The sequence below is a fragment of the Anomaloglossus baeobatrachus genome, chromosome 1, assembly GCF_048569485.1.
Source record: "Anomaloglossus baeobatrachus isolate aAnoBae1 chromosome 1, aAnoBae1.hap1, whole genome shotgun sequence".
In the NCBI taxonomy this organism is placed as follows: domain Eukaryota; kingdom Metazoa; phylum Chordata; class Amphibia; order Anura; family Aromobatidae; genus Anomaloglossus; species Anomaloglossus baeobatrachus.
In genome coordinates this window covers 208797536-208817887 of record NC_134353.1, presented here as the reverse complement: position 1 = coordinate 208817887, position 20352 = coordinate 208797536, and the positions used below count along the sequence as shown (strand labels likewise).

General features: G+C 41.5%; 1 protein-coding gene across 2 annotated transcripts in view; it reads right to left on the bottom strand.

Moving 5' to 3' along the window:
- LRBA (LPS responsive beige-like anchor protein) overlaps nt 1–20352 on the bottom strand; it is an 805540-nt gene that overhangs the window by 582531 nt on the left and 202657 nt on the right. For both annotated transcript variants that reach the window (XM_075347936.1, XM_075347944.1), the window contains exon 32: nt 825–889. In XM_075347936.1, coding sequence (XP_075204051.1) covers nt 825–889 — 65 coding nt within the window. The remainder of the gene's footprint in view (nt 1–824; nt 890–20352) is intronic.

The window sequence follows — 20352 nt, the reverse complement described above, 5'->3', positions numbered from 1 at the left end:
ACTCCCTGCACATTCAGATCGTTGCTCTCCCGCTGTGAAGCGCACACCGCTGTGTTTGACAGCGAGAGAGCAACGAGCAAAAAATGAACTAGCACTGTGTGTAACGATCAGCGATTTCACAGCAGGGGCCAGGTCGCTACTTAGTGTCACACACAGCGAGATCGCTGATGAGGTCACTGGTACGTCATAAAACCTGTGACTCAGCAGCGATCTCGCTATGTGAGAAGTACCCCTTACTTCATTATAGGCTTTAGCACTTCTAATGCTTGACCTCCAGTCCCTGTAGATAGCAATCTATTCTTCTTTAGATATGCCTCCCTCTTTCCATTTGATATACATTTCTTCTTAGCAAGTGTTTAACTTCTCGGTGCATCCATCCTGGTTTCTTTAAATGCTTTCAATTCTTCCTTCTTTTAGGGATTATTACAGATTGTGCAGTGAAAATTTCAATTTGCAAAATCGCTCATCCTTCTTGGGACACATTTTTGTCCCATAGAACAGCCAGCTATTAGACCTATCCTACCCTTTTTCTTTGTGAGTTTATTAAAATCTGCCTTTTAGTAGTCGAACCTTAAACTCTTCCTGCTCATAATCCAAAAATTGAAGATAGCATAAATCGCTGCCTACTAAATTCCCAGCCACCTTTACTTCCACAAACATGGTCTCCCTTCATTCTTTGGATTAACATTAATATCCAACATTTTACAAGATAGGATTTCAAAAGGAAAAAAAAAAAACAAAAACAACAGTGATTCCAAACGATGCGTTCCAAACACTGCTAATGAACATAATAGTTACGACCAAATAGAATAAGATAACATTACCTTCCCTCATTAACCAACTCAATGAAAGCAAGTCCAGCGTTCTTCTGAATAGAGTTCTGCCACTCCTGAAAAACAAAAACATGTAAAAACAGATGAAAAAAACTGTCTATTCTATAAATCACATAAAAATAACACTGAAAAGCAAATTGTCAATTTCCATTTCTCAAAAGAAACAAGAGAAAAGAGATGTTTTATAAAGAGCACAAGTAAAAGGAATAGACTACACCTAGCAAATAAACACAAAAGAAATACGTTTTATTCACAACATATAAGACCAATCATTTAGAAACAATTAAAAAGAACATGAGAACCAATGATACCAATGGGGCTGCATCCTCATAAGTGTGATGCCATTGGCTGTTGCATAGCGCTGTGACATTTTCACAGCACAATCTAAGGGGTTAACAGATGTGAGTGGGCAGCTAATCAGCTGATATGTGCAGCTATCACTGCTGGCTGCCGGCAGCAGCAGGCAGGGGTTCACCTGACATGATCCATGACATACCCAGTATGTCATGTGTCGTGAAGAGGTTAAGCATGTGAATGCATGCTCGATGGGGTTGAAATGTAGTGTTGACTCGGCCATTGAAGAATATTCCCCTTTGCCTTAAACTCCTGGGTTGCTTTGCAGTAGGTTTTGGGTCAATGTCCATTTGTACTGTCTAATCATTTTGCTGCATTTGATTAATTCTGAGCAGAAAGTTTAGCCTTGTACACTTAAGAACTCATCCAACTGCTTCTGTCTTCAGTCTAGTGACCCGAGTACCATTGGAAGCCATGCATACCCATGCTATCACGCTGACTTCGCCATGTTTTACAGAGTATGTGGTATGCTTTGCATCATGACCGTTCTAAGCCAACTCCATACTTTCTTCTTTCCATAATTCCGGTACAAGTTCATCTTCGTTTCATCTGTCCAAAGAATGCATTTTCAGAACTAGGCTGGCTTTAGATTTTTTTTTTTTGTAAGCAAAGACTAATCTGCCCTTTTTATTTTTTAGATTTCTCCATTTGCTCTCATGAAGTCTTCTCTTTATGGTAGCTTTAGACACTGCAACATATACTTCTTAGAGTGTGTTCTTCACTTGGGTGGATGCTGTGAAGTGGCTTCTGGAAGCTGTTGTCTTTCGTGACCTTTTTGAGTTTACAAGCTCACCAGTGCACTCTTTTTGCCCAATGTACTAAACTGTTGATTTGGCCACTCCTAACATTTCTGCTCTCTCTGATGTATTCTTTTTGGGTTTTTTTCAGCCTAATGATGGTCTGTTTCTCTTTCATTGACAGTTCCTTTGACCACATGTTGTGAGTTCCCAGCAAGCGGTTTTTGAATGCAAATGCCACACCTAGAATCAACTCCAGACCTTTTACCTGTTTAAATTATGATGGATTAATGAGCGAAAAGCCCATGCAGCCAACTAAAGAGCTTTTGAGATAGTTGTCCAATTACCTTTAGTCACTTAAAAAAGAGGCAAATACATATTGAAGTTGTAATTCCTAAATCTCTACTCCAATTAGGGTGTGAATACCCTCAAATTAAAGCTGAGACTCTTCAGTTTAGCCCATATTGCTTAACTGTATCTTGAATATGTTTAGGTAGATAGCTAAAATGCAAAACCTTTTATCAGTGTCCAAATATTTCTGGACCTAACTGTATATGTAGTTTATGAATAAAATGCTACTCCCTGCAGCTTCATTTTGCTTTGTTCCAGACATAGGAAAGAATATCCTCTCCATCTAGTGATTGCATGTGACAAGTGATATGTATAAAAAGGGCGCTGACTTCTTTCCGCAAAGCTTTGACAGAGAAAGGGACAGACGTCTAACAATCATGGACCGCAACATCAGGACTGACTGTGGGTCTCCTAAACCAACTCAACAGCCTTGTATATGCCGATGAGTCTACAGAGTTAGTTTAGCAATCGCAGTCCGTGATGTACAGATGTCTAAATGATGGACATAGTATAGAAGAGATTGAGAGAATTGGCTTGGCCAGTGAACTGAGAGAGAGAGAGTTCCCTTCATATGTATCTTGGTCACATGTCACCATTAAGGGAGGAGGAAAAGCTCCCTTACATCTTAACCAAAGCAGACATGCAACTGTTGGAACTTTCTGATTGAAACCAATCTAAACCATTTGGCTGGAAAACCCTGTTCAGTATGGAAACAAAGAGCAATATACATCAATTAAATCTTTTATTCCAGAATACTGCTAACATAAATACAACTTTTATATAGCCACATCATTTTGGTGCAACTCAAGGCAGCGCTAAATTGTGTGACTTATGGTGTTCTGAAGCCATTTGCACTCGGCTCCAACAAAGTATGCAGAGACGGTGTGAGAGTGGTAACCGCCACTCGAAAAAATCATAACGAGAGACGGCATTCACTATGCCACAAATCTTAAGCCAACAGGAGCTTAAGTAAAATCAGCGATGAAGTGCAGGTAGATACATATGTCATTTCATGAGCCGAGTGTGTGTATTATATATACATATATATACATACATACACACACATATACATATATATATACATATACATTATATATATTTATTATGTTCCAGGAGTGTGTTCTTAAACCAAGTTACTCTTATATCAAAGCAAATTTTCCCATATGAAATAATTGAAACACAGACAATTCGTTCCACAACCCAAAAATATTTAGTGTATTTATACAAACTTATTACAGTAATACAAAATAATGTACTTTATTCAAAGAAAATGATTACAGTACACCAATTCAAAATACTGCACAGTACGGTAAAAGCATATATAAAACAAACAAAACTGCACGTTAACTTACAATAAAATTGTTGGTGTACGGGAGGTACAGTACAAGCAAAGTACAGTACTGGTTAGCAGAAAGAAAGAACAGTACTGTATCCACAAATGCAAATTAACAGACATGCTGTATAGTATATACTGTACAATGATATACTGTATACAGTACATATGTACAGAAAGGTACCTTCAGAGCGGGTCAGAGCGTGGTGAAAGCACAGAACCAGAAGTGTGCTCGGTGGGAATTTGCTCTTATTGCAAAGCATTGCTCTTAAACCAAGTTACAAATTTGTAAAAAGCTTTGCTTGTCTTACAAAACGCTCTCAAACCAAGTTACTCTTAAACCGAGGTTCCACTGTATGTATGTATATACATATTATATATACATATTATATATATATATATATATATATATATATATATATATATATATATATATATATATATATATATATATATATATATATATATATATATATATATATATGAAAAAAAAAGGTCTATAATGAAGGCCGCACATGTAAAACCAATATCCACAATATCCAGCGTCATTCATGATTTCACTATTCTATCATGCACCAAATTCCTTCTGGAACAATCGCATATCAATGTACTATACAAGGCATGTAATAGCCTTGGTTATTCATGTCCCAGAGGCACGGGGTGAAACACTATAAAAGCCTCAGTCATACCATTAATGTAACCATGTAATTGTAAAGCACATTTCAACACTTAAGAAAGGAAGACCGGCAGATCAGATTCAGCTATGTCAATATTCTACACGGTGTCTAATTGACAAACATTTCCTGCAGTACCTTATCCTAGGCTTCTACCTTAAGGGTCCTGCAGAAACACTTAATAATTTAGGAACACAGAAATCACGGCAGACATATACATTCACAAAGTGTGTAAGTAATAATATACTCACTTTAATAACTCTAAATGGTGGACACAAGATTTATATACATTATTTATATTGGTGAACAAATAAATTTCCCTTCTTGTGTTTTAAAGTCACGTCTTACCATATCAGACGGTGTATATGCTTTGGAGTACATTTATTAAAAGGGCTGGAGCTTAAGGCTATGGTCGCACTCTGCGTTCTGGTTTGACAACAAAAATGCACCCTCTGGCAGACTCTTAGCAAATGTAAACACTGTTTGACAAAACAAAACGCGGTAAAAACGCATGCGTTTTCGATGAGTTTTCCCTGCGTTTTGGACAGTGCGTTTTTAAAGAAGAAATAAAATATGATAGGATTTGATAGATGGCTAGAATACATAGATAGAGGGATAGATAGAAAGAAAATATAGATAGCATGACTGCCTGCTGAAAGCAGAGACAGAGCCATGCGATGAGAATGAAATCGGGTGAACCTCTGAGGTCAGTGCCGCGACACAGGCGGAGCCCACAGCTGTGATGTCCGAGCTTCACCCAAGTTCATTCACATCGCATGGCTCTGTCTCTGTCGCGGCCTGATTTGCGGTCATAGGTGAAGGATTCCAGCTGTGACCAGAAATAACCTAAGTGATGGCACCGCTGATAGCGCAACTCGCTGCGTGGAGCTCACAGTGAGCGGTCATGCTCTATGGACGCTTGCTGTGACCTTCCGTTGTAGCAGAGCTGGAAGCATCGTGGGACCTCATCTGGATTACGTCGAACCTGGATGGGTGTTTGGGGGTTAATAAAGTGGTGAAAGAGGGTGGGTTTTTTTTGTCTTTTATTCAAAATAAAGGATTTTTTTGGGTGTATGTGTTTATTTACTTTCACTTACAGATTAATCATGGGGCCTCCCCAGTCGGAGAATACCAGCCCTTCAGCTGTGTGGCTTTATTTTGGTTGTGTATCAAATGGGGGGGGCACATCTTTTTTTTAAATTACTTTAATGCACGATATAGGCCCGCCCACCGGCGGCTGTGATTGGTTGCAGTGAGACAGCTGTCACTCAGCGTGGGGGCATGTCTGACTGCAACCAGACGCTTGTGGAAAGAGAGAAACCGAGCGAAAGAGAAACCGGGCGAAAGAGAAACCGGGCGAAAGAGAAACCGGGCGAAAGAGAAACCGGGCGAAAGAGAAACCGGGCGAAAGAGAAACCGGGCGAAAGAGAAACCGGGCGAAAGAGAAACCGGGCGAAAGAGAAACAGGGCGAAAGAGAAACAGGGCGAAAGAGAAACAGGGCGAAAGAGAAACAGGGCGAAAGAGAAACAGGGCGAAAGAGAAACAGAGCGAAAGAGAAACAGAGCGAAAGAGAAACAGAGCGAAAGAGAAACAGAGCGAAAGAGAAACAGAGCGAAAGAGAAACAGAGCGAAAGAGAAACAGAGCGAAAGAGAAACAGAGAGAAAGAGAAACAGAGAGAGAGAGAAACAGAGAGAGAGAAAGAGAAAGAGAGAAAAAGAGACAGAAAGAGACAGAAAGAGACAGAAAGAGACAGAAAGAGACAGAAAGAGACAGAAAGAGAAAGAAAGAGAAAGAAAGAGAAAGAGAAAGAGAAAGACAGAGAAAAAGAGAAAGACAGAGAAAAAGAGAAAAAGAAAGAGAAAGAGAGAAAGAGAAAGAGAGAAGACCAGCAGCTATACCTACCTCGGTCTGGAGCTAAGCAATAACGGGAGTCTCAAGCAAGCAGCAGAAGCCCTGAAAGGAAAAGCATGCTCAACTTTCTATGCCATTAGAAGACAGCTGTACCACCTCAAACCACCTGTGAGAGTCTGGCTCAAGATATTTGACAGCGTCATCACCCCTAAACGGCTGTATGGCAGCGAGGTATGGGGCCCAGTGACCTAACCAAACCACACAAAGTGGGATTCCAGCCCAACCGAAGTCTTCCACATGGAGTTCTGTAAATATCTCCTCCAAGTCCATCGCAGCACCTCAAACATAGCCTGTCGGGCAGAGCTGGGCTGATTCCCCTTATGGCTCAGTATACACAAGAGGGCGCTATCACACCAGGCACACATACAGAACAGCAACCCCAGCTCCTACCATCATAAAGCCCTGCTGAGCCAGAGTCCGGAGCAAGCCAGGAACCCCGGCAGCCAGTACAGCCAAAGTCAGCAACACACCCTGACAAAAGCTCAAATAAAAGATCTCAGAGAGCTGCAAGATGCAATACATAGAGGATTGGAAGAGTGAATTAGAGAACTCCCAGAAACTCACCATCTACCGGTCACTGCGGAGGGACTACACTCTGGCCCCACATCTGGAAAGGTTACGCCATCTTAAAGACAGGAAGACACTGAGCCTGTACAGACTGAGTGCCCACAGCCTAGAGGTGGAAACAGGGCGGCACCGACAGACATACAAGCCGCGGGAGACCGGACTGTGCCAGCACTGCCAGCAGGGGGCTCAGGAAGACGAGGCGCATTTCCTGCTGCACTGTAACAAATACTCAGCAGTGAGGGGCTCCCACTTCCAGAAACTTACTACTCATACCCCGGACTTTCAATCCATGGACGAGAAGATGAAACTCCGCTTCCTACTGGGGGAAGAGGAATCAATGATGGAGATCGCCGCCCAATATGTCACCACATGTCATAAGCTGAGGGGAACATAAATCCCCTAAAAGGACTTTCAGAGCCCAAATTGTGCCCCTAACTCCCTATAACCCTTATCCCCTCCCACCACACTTACTGTATTTCTCTTGCTTTGGCAACACTAATTGTATTTTGGTCCTGCTAATTGCATATTTGAATTTAAGAGAGAGAAAGAGAGAGAAAGAGAGAGAAAGAGAGAGAAAGAGAGAGAAAGAGAGAGAGAAAGAGAGAGAAAGAGAGAGAAAGAGAGAGAAAGAGAAAGAGAAAGAAAGAGAAAGAGAAAGAGAGAAAGAGAAAGTGAAAGAGAGAGAAAGAGAGAGAAAGAGAGAAAGAGAGAGAAAGAAAGAGAGAGAAAGAGAAAGAGCGAAAGAGAGAGAAAGAGAGAAAGAGCGAAAGAGAGAGAAAGAGAGAAAGAGAAAGAGAGAAAGAGAGAAAGAGAGAGAAAGAGAGAAAGAGAGAAAGAGAGAAAGAGAGAAAGAGAGAAAGAGCGAGAAAGAGCGAGAAAGAGCGAGAAAGAGCGAGAAAGAGCGAGAAAGAGCGAGAAAGAGCGAGAAAGAGCGAGAAAGAGCGAGAAAGAGCGAGAAAGAGCGAGAAAGAGAGAAAGAGAGAGAAAGAGAGAGAAAGAGAGAGAAAGAGAGAGAAAGACAGAGAAAGAGAGAGAAAGAGAGAAAGAGATGGAGGAAAGAGAGAAAGAGAGAGAAAGAGAGAGAAAGAGAGAGAAAGAGAAAGACCTGCGATTTTGTTGACAAGAACGCATTCAAAATGTAGTGCAAACGCCCAGCTAAACATTTTGGTTGTGTTTTGACACACATCATTCATTTCAATGGGTAGAAAATGCAACCAAAACGCACTGAAGTAGTGACATGCTGCTGGTTTTTTTTTACTCAACGATTTTGACAAAATATTTGTCAAACAAAACGCTGCCTAAAAAGAAGCAACGTGCGCATGGAATTATGTGACTTCTCAGGTTTTGCTGGGGAAGCAAAACGCATGCATTTTGTCAAAGACAGTGCAGTGCAGTTTAAAATGCAACCAAAAAGCAAGAAAATAACACAACATGCGCACATGGCCTAAAAGCGACATTTTGGTGTAAAATATTGGTGTAAACAGCGAACCATTCACTAGTCTCCCTATATAATTCAGCTAGTATTAAATTATTTGCACGTTTATATGTGTAAATTCATAAAGTATTTCTTTTCTATTAAGTCATGTGCTCACATGGTGACCCCTAAGTATTACATGCCTTTGATCTGAAGGGGGTTAACATCCCATTCCATAGAAAGTGCATGGAATGTACCACACACTTTCTCCACAGGGGGAAGACAGAAGCAAGATCCCCACACAATATGATTGGTTGATTGCGGTCACAGTTAGAAATTAGGAGACGACAGATCAAGCTCCTGAAGGTATACGTCTAATTATTACCTTATTTAGGAGACTACAGAATGAAGAATAATTACAGTGTCAGATACTTCTGACTCTGGCTGGTCATGATACTGTACAGATGCAATATGGGATTTATAGTAGGAGGAAAGAAAAATAAAATGCACTATGAGATCTGGGCGGATTATAATAATAATAATAATAATAATAATAATAATTTTATTCATTTATATAGCACTATTAATTCCACAGCGCTTTACATACATTGTTATAATGAGCACAATCTGAGCTACTGCCCAGGGCCCAGGGCTCCAGGGGGTTCATGGCCAGACTGCCCTCATAAGAACGCTTTGTGCACCAACATTGGGAGCTTTAATGGAGATTCGCTGCTGGCAATACAGCAGAATAGCACCACAGCTTCAGGAGAGCTCCCTGCGATGTGCTGGCGTGATGACATCGGCTGGCGGGCACCAGCTGATGACAATTAGAAGTGGATCATAAGAGATCAAAGCAAAGTTCCTGAGGAGAAGGAGGGAGAGTTTTTATTTCTTTTCAAATATGTATATATGAGGTATGAAGGCTCATCCTGTATTTGGGGAACTAGTAAGGGCTCATACTGTATATATGGGACTATGAGGGATCATCCTTTACAAGAGCTATTTAAGGGCTTATACTGTATATAGGGGCTATGTGAGGGCTCATCTTTTATATAAGGGCTATGTGAGGGCTCACCCTGTATATAGGAGCCATGTAAGGGATTATATTGCATATAGAGGCTATATGTGTGCTTCTCCTGTATATATTGGACTATATAAGGGCTTCGTTGTTGGTCTCATTTTATTAACGCGGATGTGTCCCTGTGCATTACTCACGTGATCTATCAAGGAGGTCATGTACCATGTCACATGATACATCGGGCTGGGGGGCCCACGCCTTCTAGACTGCCTGGGGCCCTGGCTACGCTTAATTTGCCCCTAATCTAGGTATTAAGAAAGCAGCATGGAGGATGAAAAACAAAACGGCAGGCTCTACTGCATGGAAATACTGTAGTTTTAAAATAAAAGTATTGCAGAGTGTGATAGAAAAGAAAAAAAAAACAGGCGTAAATGCATCTGTAATAACACGCAGTGCTAATACTGTATTTGTCAAACAGGATTGGTGGCTGTTACCATGTAAAACAGACACGTAACTAATTAGCATTGTTTTTAGGTGTTTACGCTTCATCACTACAGAACTGTGTACTATTTGGATGATATGCTTTAGACGGCTGGTATGAGTTATTTAATATTTTTCCCATGAGGCAATGCCTTCAAAATAAGTTTCTATGTCTTGTATGAGAGCTGCAATATCCCCTTAGCTGCATCTAAAGCAGAAAATCAGCCAAGTAGTTCTCCGTTTTTGTCCCTCATCAGCATAGAGCACAGCGCCGTCTACAGATGAGTCTATGAATCAGATGGTGTCCGCAATTTTGCACAGTGCTCCTGGTAAATGACAACCCTCTTGGAGCAAAATTGTTGTGAACATTTGGTTTCTATAGATTTTTCTCACAAATGACCTAATGTTCCCTATGTTACTTTACTATATTAAATAGCAATGGTTAGCATGGATCTATTAAAGGAGTAATATTCTTCCTAGAAGTATTCAAGAAACAAAAGTACATTAACATATAACAAACCTACATTTATTGGAATAAGTAGTAAAATATACTGTGGACTCAGTAAACCCTGGTCAGTAAAGCTGGGTTCACACATAGCGACAGCGACAACGCCGTCGCTGTTACGTCACCATTTTCTGTGACGCAACAGCAACCTTGTATGTCGCTGTTATGATCGCTGCTTAGCTGTCAAACAAAGCGACGCAGCAGCGATCATAACGTCGCTGCATGTGCAGAGAGCAGGGAGCCGCGCACACTGCTTAGCGCTGGCTCCCTGCACTCCTAGCTACAGTACACATCGGGTTAATTACCCCGATGTGTACTGCAGCTACATGTGCAGAGAGCAGGGAGCCGGCACTGGCAGCGTGAGAGCGGCGGAGGCTGGTAACAAAGGTAAATATCGGGTAACCACCTTGGTTACCCGATGTTTACCCTGGTTACAGCTTACCGCAGCTGCCAGATGCCGGCTCCTGCTCTCTGCTTGCTTCATTTCGTCGCTCTCTCACTGTCACACACAGCGATGTGTGTGTCACAGCGGGAGAGCAACAATAAAAAAAAAAACGAATCAGGGCCGTGTGTAACGAGCAGCGATCTCACAGCAGGGGCCAGATCGCTGCTCAGTGTCACACACAGCGAGATCGCTAATGAGGTCACTGCTGCGTCACAAAAACCGTGACTCAGCAGCGATCTCGCTGTGTGTGAAGCACCCCTCATACAATATTGATTGCCCCCTCTGCACAGCTGACCATTGTTCCTTTATTTGTAAATTGATTGTTTATATCTGAAAACAAATGCGCCTTTTTGTTACACATCAAAATGAAATACAGGCCTTAAGTTTATGCAATCCTTGCAGAAAACCCCCAAATAAAAACGACACCAAAATAATTCCAGTCCCTTCAAAAGGCAGTAAAACAGACAGAGTCTCATTCTACAGGAGTGATTATGCAATGAAAAAGTCATGTAACCACTGCAGCCAGTCACTACTACACTTCGCGATTGGCTCTGGCGATCACACGTCCACACTGGTATGACCTGGCTGGAGCAGGAAGCAAAGATCAGCATGGGACCCCGTAAAGAAAACACCAATTCATTCTAATTTTATCTAATCTCTAGGTTTGTGTCATCGGGACAAAGCCTTTCCATAGACTTTATGTGGTCCTTATAGAAGAGTTCAGTCATTAACCTCTTCTTTCCTGAGCTTGGTTTTCACCTTAATGACCGGGCCATTTCTTTCAATTTTGACCAGTGTCACTGACAGGTTTTAACTCTGGAACGCTTCAACGGATCCCAGTACGTTCTATGTTGGGGATTGGTTTAAGGTGTGTTTTTGGCTATGTAGAGTATACAATGCATAGACCCAACTGGTTAGGTGTCAAATATAACATATTGATGGCAATTCCTCAAAAAAAATGTCCATTTCTGTTACATTTAACCTATAACTGCTTACATTTTATGAGGTTATCTGGAACTTTTTTTTTTTTACGTTCGGCTATTGGGCTAAGAACTTGCCAGTAGATAGTGGCCAACTACAAGCCTATTCTGCCCTTCGGCAACATGTTCTGGCTCAGGAGGCGATTCTACAGCTACATTTGACCTCATCTCAACAAAGCAAGTTTTTAACTTTTGATCAGTCAACAGGGCGCAACTGCTGACGTCATACTGACTGACAGCTGGCTACCCCCAGGTAGCCCCATCAACAGAGCATCGCCAAAGAGAAGATACTCTATTACTTGAAGCAGGAGAATTGCCAATAGTAGAGGGCTGTGACTTCAGAGCAGAACGGCAGGACTACCTGCCAGGAAGTCCTTTACCCATGACCCAAAAAACCCTCCAAAATGCTAGATAGCCCCTGTAATTCATTTGAGAAACTGCAGTAAAAAAAGGAATACATATGACCAGGCATAATTAAAAATTAACATCAGGGTGCATTCAAAAAGCCGTATTTCCGGTCCGTGTGTTGTGGTGAAAAGAAATTACTTCATATAACTTGGACCAACATATTTCCTCACTTGAACCACATACCCCTTCAGGAGAAGAAAAAAACAAAAAACAAAAAACAATTTCACAACGCACTAGTGTATTCTGCATTGTGATTGAGAGACTCCATTCAAATCCATGGGCAAGCAAAAAAAAAAAAAAAAAAAAAAAAAAAAAAAAGTATTAACACCTATTAACAACATACAATTTTTTTATGGCTACATTGCAATTCTTTAAAGGGAACCTGTCGCCACTTTTTTGGCGTATAAGCTGTGGCCACCACCACCGGGCTCTTATATACAGCATTCTAACATGCTGTATACAAGACCCCAGTCCGCTGTGAGAACATAAAAAACACTTTAGAATACTTACCCAACGGTCACTCGGTTGGCCAGATGGGAGTCTCCGTTGTCCGGTGCCAGCCCCGACTCTTTCGGCCATCTTCGTCCTCCTTCTGACTCCTGTGTGCATGACGCGTCCTACATCATACACACTCGCCGGACCTGCACTACAATACTTTGATCTGTCCTGCTCAGGGCAGATCAAAGTGCGCCTGCTCAGGACCTGAATGCCGGCGAGTGTGGATGACGTCGGACGCGTCATGCACCGCGGCTAGAGAAGGAGGACGAAGATGGCCGAAAGAGGTGGCGACGGCACCGGAGAACAGAAACGCTTATCTGGCCAACCAAGCGACCGTTAGGTAAGTATTATAAAGTATTTTTTATGTTCTCACAGCGGCCTGGACTCTTATATACAGCATGTTAGAATGCTGTACATAAGAGCCAGGTGGTGGTGGCCGCAGCTTATACGCCAAAAAAGTGGTGACAGGTCCCCTTTAAACTGTATTTGGTCTTGTAAATTTTATGAATTACTGATGAATATGAAAAAAATTAAATTCAGATCACATACAGAAGTCAAGGAATATTTGATTTATTTTCATTTTTTCTGCATTAAATTGGATGATGATGATGGTGAACATAGCGGAAGTGTTACATTTTCTTGATTTTTCATATTTTTAATTGCACTTTGTGCAGAATATTAAATATTTTCGAACAGATCCTATTAATTTATAACATAAAACAAATGAAACAAGGTCAGAAAGAAAGTTCTTGATCATGGAAGGGTGAGCGGTGTTATGTTAATATACAAGTACTTAAAACAAAACTATCAAGCACATTTCAACAGTGTTTGCCTTCAATGTCAGCACTCTCTCAGCACCACTCCAGAGAAGCTTTGGTGAACAAAGCAATATAACGCAAACACCCATACTTACCAGACATTATCTCAGCTGCCCTGTCAAATACAAGCTGTTTTTACCCCCCTTCTCTATCTAACATCTTAACACCTCTAGAGGGTAATTTAATCTGCTCCAAAGTGGCAGATCACACTGCAACCAGAGGGCGATATCCATTTAAATCAATGGAAGTACTCAGCCAAAACATAATAGGATCAGCAGTCTGAGAAGCCATTAGATTGTCCTATCAGTCTGCCGGAGGAGGACAGGCGATATCCACATACTGCCTCCTCTTAAGGCTCCTACATTTTCCAATTATTAAGGTTAAAAGGTAGCTACAACGTTATCCTGAGCGACGGATATAATGAAGAATGTAAATAAATAATAGGACTTCTTTCATGCTTTTTTGCAGTACTTTTTCAGCTTGTAAAAAATAAAATAAAATAAAATTCAAAAAATGCATTTTATTTCTTTTTTACCGATATTTTATTCTTTTTTTATACTATGGAACCATGGAGAAGCTAATGGGAAAACACCTGAAAAGAAAAAAAAATAAAGCACCATCCTCAGGGACTACTACATTCAAAAGTAAAAGATGGCACACAAAAAAACCCTTCTTTTATAGTTGATTTTATCACTATTCAACTTGAGTTAAAAGCTTGTTGCAGTATTTTAGACGTAATAAAGCAACAAAAGCATTTCTCTGTAAAATGTGGATTAAGTCCATAACTTTATCAAAGAGGCGTTATTGCCAGTCCACAGCCTTTCTGGTATTTTTTACAACTACAAAATCTGTCTGCATCACTATTCTTGCCATTACACGTAATCGGTCAGCATGTTTTTGCTATATAGGCCAGGGTCACACGAGCATATGAATCAGACGAGTGCAAGGTGAGAAAATCTCACATTGCACTAGGACCAATGTTATTCAATGAGGCAATGGAGATCTGCAACTGACAGCACATTTCGGATCCCTTGCACCCACACAAGTCTATGGGTTCGTGTGAAACATCGGACTGCACTCGGATGATATCTGGATGCAGTGCAATATATATATACTGAGAGACCGGCAGAGGAGAAGACTGAGAGATGAAGCTCTTCATCTTCTCTGCACTCGTATTTTGGTTCTCACATGTGAGGCAATCGGAGCACAGTGAATGACACTCTGATTACGCTCGCAGCAGAGTTTGTGCTGAGTGTCATTAGCATCTTGTATCCGATGCTATACGCTCGTCTAACCCCCAGCCCTAATATGAGAGGAACATAAAATAAATCCTCATTCCAGGTATGTGTCAGTAAAGGTGGCTTTACACACTGCAACATTGCAAACGACATCGCTGTAACGTCACCAGTTTTGTGATGTAATAGCGACCTCCCCAGCGACATTGCAGTGTGTGATACACATCAGCGACCTGGACCCTGCTGTGAAGTTGCTGATCACTACACATCTCTCAGGACCATTCTTTGGTCCTTTGTTTCCCGCTGTGCAGCATGATCGCTAGAAAGTCTCAGTGTGTAAAGGCGCCTTTACAGTGACTTAGTTAGCGACATCCCTTTCAAAAAGCTGCTTTACAACGTCCCCAATGACTAGCTAGGTCGTTCTGCAGGTCCGGATCGCTGTTGCGTCGTTGGCCAGGTCTGCCTGTTTGACAGCTCACCAGCGACTCAGACTTTGTAGTGATCCCGGCCAGGTTGGGATCGCTGGTGGGATCGCTAAAAAGTCTCAAGGTCCAGTCACACTAAGCAACTTACCAGCGATCCCAACAACGATAGGGATCGCTGGTAAGTTGCTAGGAGGTTGCTGGTGAGCTGTCACACTGCGACGCTCCAGCGATCCCACCAGCAACCTGACCTGGCAGGGATCGCTGGAGCGTGGCTACACGAGTTGCTGGTGAGCTCACCAGCAACCAGTGACCAGCCCCCAGTCTCCTAGTTACAGCACACATCAGGTTAATTAACCCGATGTGTGCTGCAGCTAAATGTGCACAGAGCAGGGAGCAGCGCACACTGAGCGCTGGCTCCTTGCTCTCCTAGTTACAGCACACATCGGGTTAATTGCCTGATGTGTGCTGCAGCTAAATGTGCACAGAGCAGGGAGCAGCGCACACTGAGCGCTGGCTCCTTGCTCTCCTAGTTACAGCACACATCGGGTTAATTGCCTGATGTGTGCTGCAGCTACATGTGCACAGAGCAGGAGCCGGCAGCACAGGCAGTGAGAGCGGAGGAGCCTGGTATCAAAGGTAAATATCGGGTAACCAAGGACAGGGCTTCTTGGTTACCCGATGTTTACATTAGTTACCAGCCTTAGCAGAAGCTGGCTCCCTGCTCACTGCACATTAGTTGTTGCTGTCTCGCTGTCACACACAGCGATCTGTGCTTCACAGCAGGACAGCAACAACTAAAAAATGGCCCAGGACATTCAGCAACAACCAACGACCTCACAGCAGGGGCCAGGTTGTTGCTGGATGTCACACACAGCAACATCGCTAGCAACAAAAGTTGTTCGTTACCAGCGATGTTGCTAGCGATGTTGCTTAGTGTGACGGGGCCTTCAGTGTGTAAAGGGGCCTTTAAGCAGGGTGGTTCATTTCAATGCAAATCAGCATTTTCCCCAGCAGGAGATTAAAGAGACTGTCAGTAGGCGGGGGTTTTATCTACATGCTTGCAGAAAAAAAATAAAAAAAAAAACCTTAGGAAAACTCAATTTTTTTTCTTTTGCATATTATAAAGCAGTTGAACACAGACAGACCCAAGCAAAACAACGGAATGAGAACTTCAGCATCACAAGGATAAATATGCTCCTTTTCTGTAGGTGTACAATACACTTGATGTATGAATAAATCTGGAGGCCACTTTCACACTGCAGTATTTTGGTCAGCAATTAATTTTGCATTTGTAAGCCAAAATGAGAAGCGCAACAGTCATAGAAAAACTATAATGTAAGATATTCCATAATTTGGACCCACTCCTGCTTAAAGTATACAAATATTGACCAAGACACTGCCTTCTGAAAGTGTCAATACGGTCTGTCAAAAATAAATCAGTAAATGCTTGAAAAACCACTATAGAACCAAGACATATACTTGTATTTTGTGGGGACCCCTCCTACCTTGAGTGGTATATTATATAAATATTATACATATATATATTATATATACACACACAATATAAATATAATAAAAAGTTACACCCTTTATAATGAGAGCAAGGCTTTTAAGGAGCATGTATGGTCAGTTACAGGACGAGTATTACGAAACCAAGTAAAATTAAAAAAAAAATACAAAATTATAAAACATATACACACACACACATACACTAAACATCACCAATTTTCTAAGTATATCTTTAAAGGTGCAATTGAGAAAATGCCCAGATTTAGTAATGATGAATAATAATGGGAAATGACACAGGGAAAAAGTTTTAAACAAATGAAGAAATAGTTGGAAAGCCACGATAAGTCTTTGCCCAACCTGAAATCAATCAGTAATTAAAACGCAATCCTGCCAATTAATGAACAGTAGTATCATCTGGCTCAACTGAGGGCTTATAAAAAGATGTCCGATTACCAAGGTGCCACACAAGAAACAGCTCACGATGGGTAAAACCAGTGAGAGGTCTCCGTATGTTTTGCAACAATAAGGTTGCAACGGTCTTAATGGCAATGGTTACAGAAGAATTTCTAAAACTACTGAAGTTTCCAGTTAGTATTGTTGGGGCCATAATCCAGAAATGGCTAGAACATCATTTCACCATACACTGGCCATGACTAGATGTGCCTCCCCAGATTTCAAATAGAGAAGTGAGAAGAATTTTCAGAAGAGTTCTTTGAGAGCCAAGGTCCACCTGTGGAGACCTACAGAAAGACCTGGAATCTGCAGGTACAATTTTTTCAAGGAAAACCCACTCAACCTACAAAACCTGTTTGCATGCTCATCACGCAAGACTCGATTGCTGAGCAAAAAGTATGTTCAAAGGTGTTCAAATTTTGCTCAACAACATTTAGACAAGCCTGTGATATACTGGGAATGTATAGTCTGGTCAGATGACACCAAAATTTAATTATTTGAATGCCATAATACACCATGTTTGGAGCCAAAAGGCACTCTATATAACCTCAAAAACAACATACTAATAGTGAACTTCGGAAGTAGGAAACATCATGATGCGGGGCTGTTTTTCAACATATGGCTCTGGAAAACTGCATATAATTGAAGGAAGAATTGACAAATGTATTGAAACATGCTTGATAAAAATCTGCTGCCATCTACAAGGATGATTAAGATTAAACGAGAGTGGACATTTCAGCAAAACAATGATCCCAAACATGCAGCCAAGAAAACTCTCAATTGGTCTCAGAGAAGCCAATCAACACAAAAAGAAAAATGCCAGAAAACGTTTTAATATGCATTATCATGACCTCTTCCAATTCACATCACAATCTGTCAGCCCAAAAGATGGATACTGGACCTCATTGGAAGGTTTTAGTTTTTTCTATAATTTATTCATTCCGTTTTGGTGGTGGGGGGAGGATGTTTTGTTTAAGATACTTATAATATAATAATATTTATTCATTTATATAGCGCTGTTAATTCCACAGCGCTTTACATACAATGGTAACACTGTCCCCATTGGGGCTCACAACTTAGGTTCCCTATCAGTATGTCTTTGGAGTGTGGGAAGAAACCGGAGAACCCGGAGGAAACCCACGCAAACACAGGGAGAACATACAAACTCCTTGCAGATGGTGTCCTTGGTGGGATTTGAACCCAGGACCTCAGCGCTGCAGTGCTAATCCCTGAGCCACCGTGTCGCCCCTGTACTTGTTAGAAGATTTCAGTCTTTGTTAAGAAATGGATTGAAATGTTCAGTTTCCCTGTCCTACTTATGCCAATGTGTCACATATCGGGACATTTCTGGTAAATGCACATTAGTCATTTTACATAATAGATTTCCCTGGGAATAATACTCCCCAAAAATAGTTCAGTTGAAAGCTCACTGTCCATAATGTGGAATCCTTACCAGAACATTACCATAATATAGCTTGTCTGTAGGAACATTTTATAGAAAAATGTTTGCTTTCTATTAACACAGACGTTAACCCACTTTGTGTGTGCTGGGTAATTGCATAATTAAATGATCACGTTAACACAGTAAAATGTAACCAAATGTGTGACACACAAGGTCATCGGAAAATGTAGTCTAAGGGGAATATTCTTTCATGTGACCCGTTCAAGTTCTTCTAATCAATACTAGAGAATGGTTTCAAAAGGGGGTGATAAAAGTTGCTTTAAACCCACCCGCTACAAGCTCTGAACAGATGATCATCATTAGGGTTCTGTTACAATGCTGTATGGAGAAGCTGGATAAAATGTATCCTATTAGTACATGGTCAGTCTGTTTGACAACTGCAGTCTCTAAGACAAATGGCAGCTGCTGCCCTCTGAGGTCTGAAGTCAGGTCCGCTGGGAATCACAGACCCAAGTGGTTAAAAAGGAAAAGAAAAAAAAAAAAAGTATTGCTTGTTCATTAGACCCTGATTCAAGTAAAACAATGCTACACTAAGGCTACTTTCACACCTCCGGTTTTTCTTCTGCGGCACAATCCGGCACTTTGCAGGAAAATCGCAACCGTTTTTTTTTGCTGCCGGTTGCGATTTTCCTGCATAGACTTTAATTAGTGCCGCATTGTGCCGCATGGCCTTGCGTTCCGTCCGGTTTTTGCCGCATGCGGCAGATTTAGCCGATGCGGCGGCCGGATGGAACGTTGCCTGGCACGTTTTTTCGTGCGGCAAAAAAAACCGCATCGCGCCGCATTCGGCCGATGCGGCGCTATTTTCAATGCATGCCTATGGCGGCCGGATGCGGCGCGATGCGGTAATAACCGCATCCGGCCGCCGCATGCGGTTTTTGCCACTGCGCATGCTCAGTAGCATGCCGCAAGCGGCAAAAACCGGACTGGCCGCACAGGAAAAACTTATGCAAAGGATGCGGTGTTTTCACCACATCCGTTGCATAGCTTGCACAGCCGGATTGAGCCGCAGAGCTCAAGCCGGATGTGTGAAAGTAGCCTAAGAAGAGAACATCAAAGGATTGGTTATAGTAGAAATCTGTATATAACAAAAATATAGACCGCAATGGAAGTGTTGATTATTCCACAAATGACTTGGATATGGATGACCAGAGTTGATCAATGTACAGTCAACGATGGCTGCAAACAATATTACCAGCAAGGTGACAAATACTAAAATATAACCTTCAATGACGTAGATTTCAAAATATCCATATAGCAATAAAATCATCCCTGTAAGCAAATAGGAACATAAAGCTATATAGGTGCAAACTGATCACCTACCCACAATCATCCAATAACACTTTTTTGGAAAGGATGGTGGGGTTTCAAAAGTCATCAGATGCTCTCCACCCATAGGGAGATACTAATAACCAATAAGTGCACACAATTAAAAAAACAGAACTCAATCCAAAACACAGAAGTGGGTATACTACTGTATAGCACAGCGCAGGCAGCGGCCTCCTCTCTTCTTAGCAAACTAGAAATTAGTAGATAAAACTCATCAATAATCAAATAATATTCCTATAATGACCACTGTCATTATAGGATTATTATTTGATTATCTTTGGGTTTTGCTGCTAATTTTCTATTTTGCTAAAAACAGACGAGGCCGCTACCTGCGCTGTGCTATACAGTAGTATACCCACGTCTTTCTTTAGGATTGTGTTGTTTTTTTTGCGCACTTATTGGCCATTAGTATCTACTTATACATCAAATGGACTAGGTGGAGAGCATCTGTCGGCTTGTAAAAAATCCCTCCCCCCACCTTTTTCCAAAAAAGTATTGTGGATCATAGTGGGCAGACAATCAGCTTGCAACTATATACAGTTGAAACCATCTAAAAACATACGTCTGCATGTTTTTCTCACTGACATGAAATCAGAATAAACCTTTCCCAT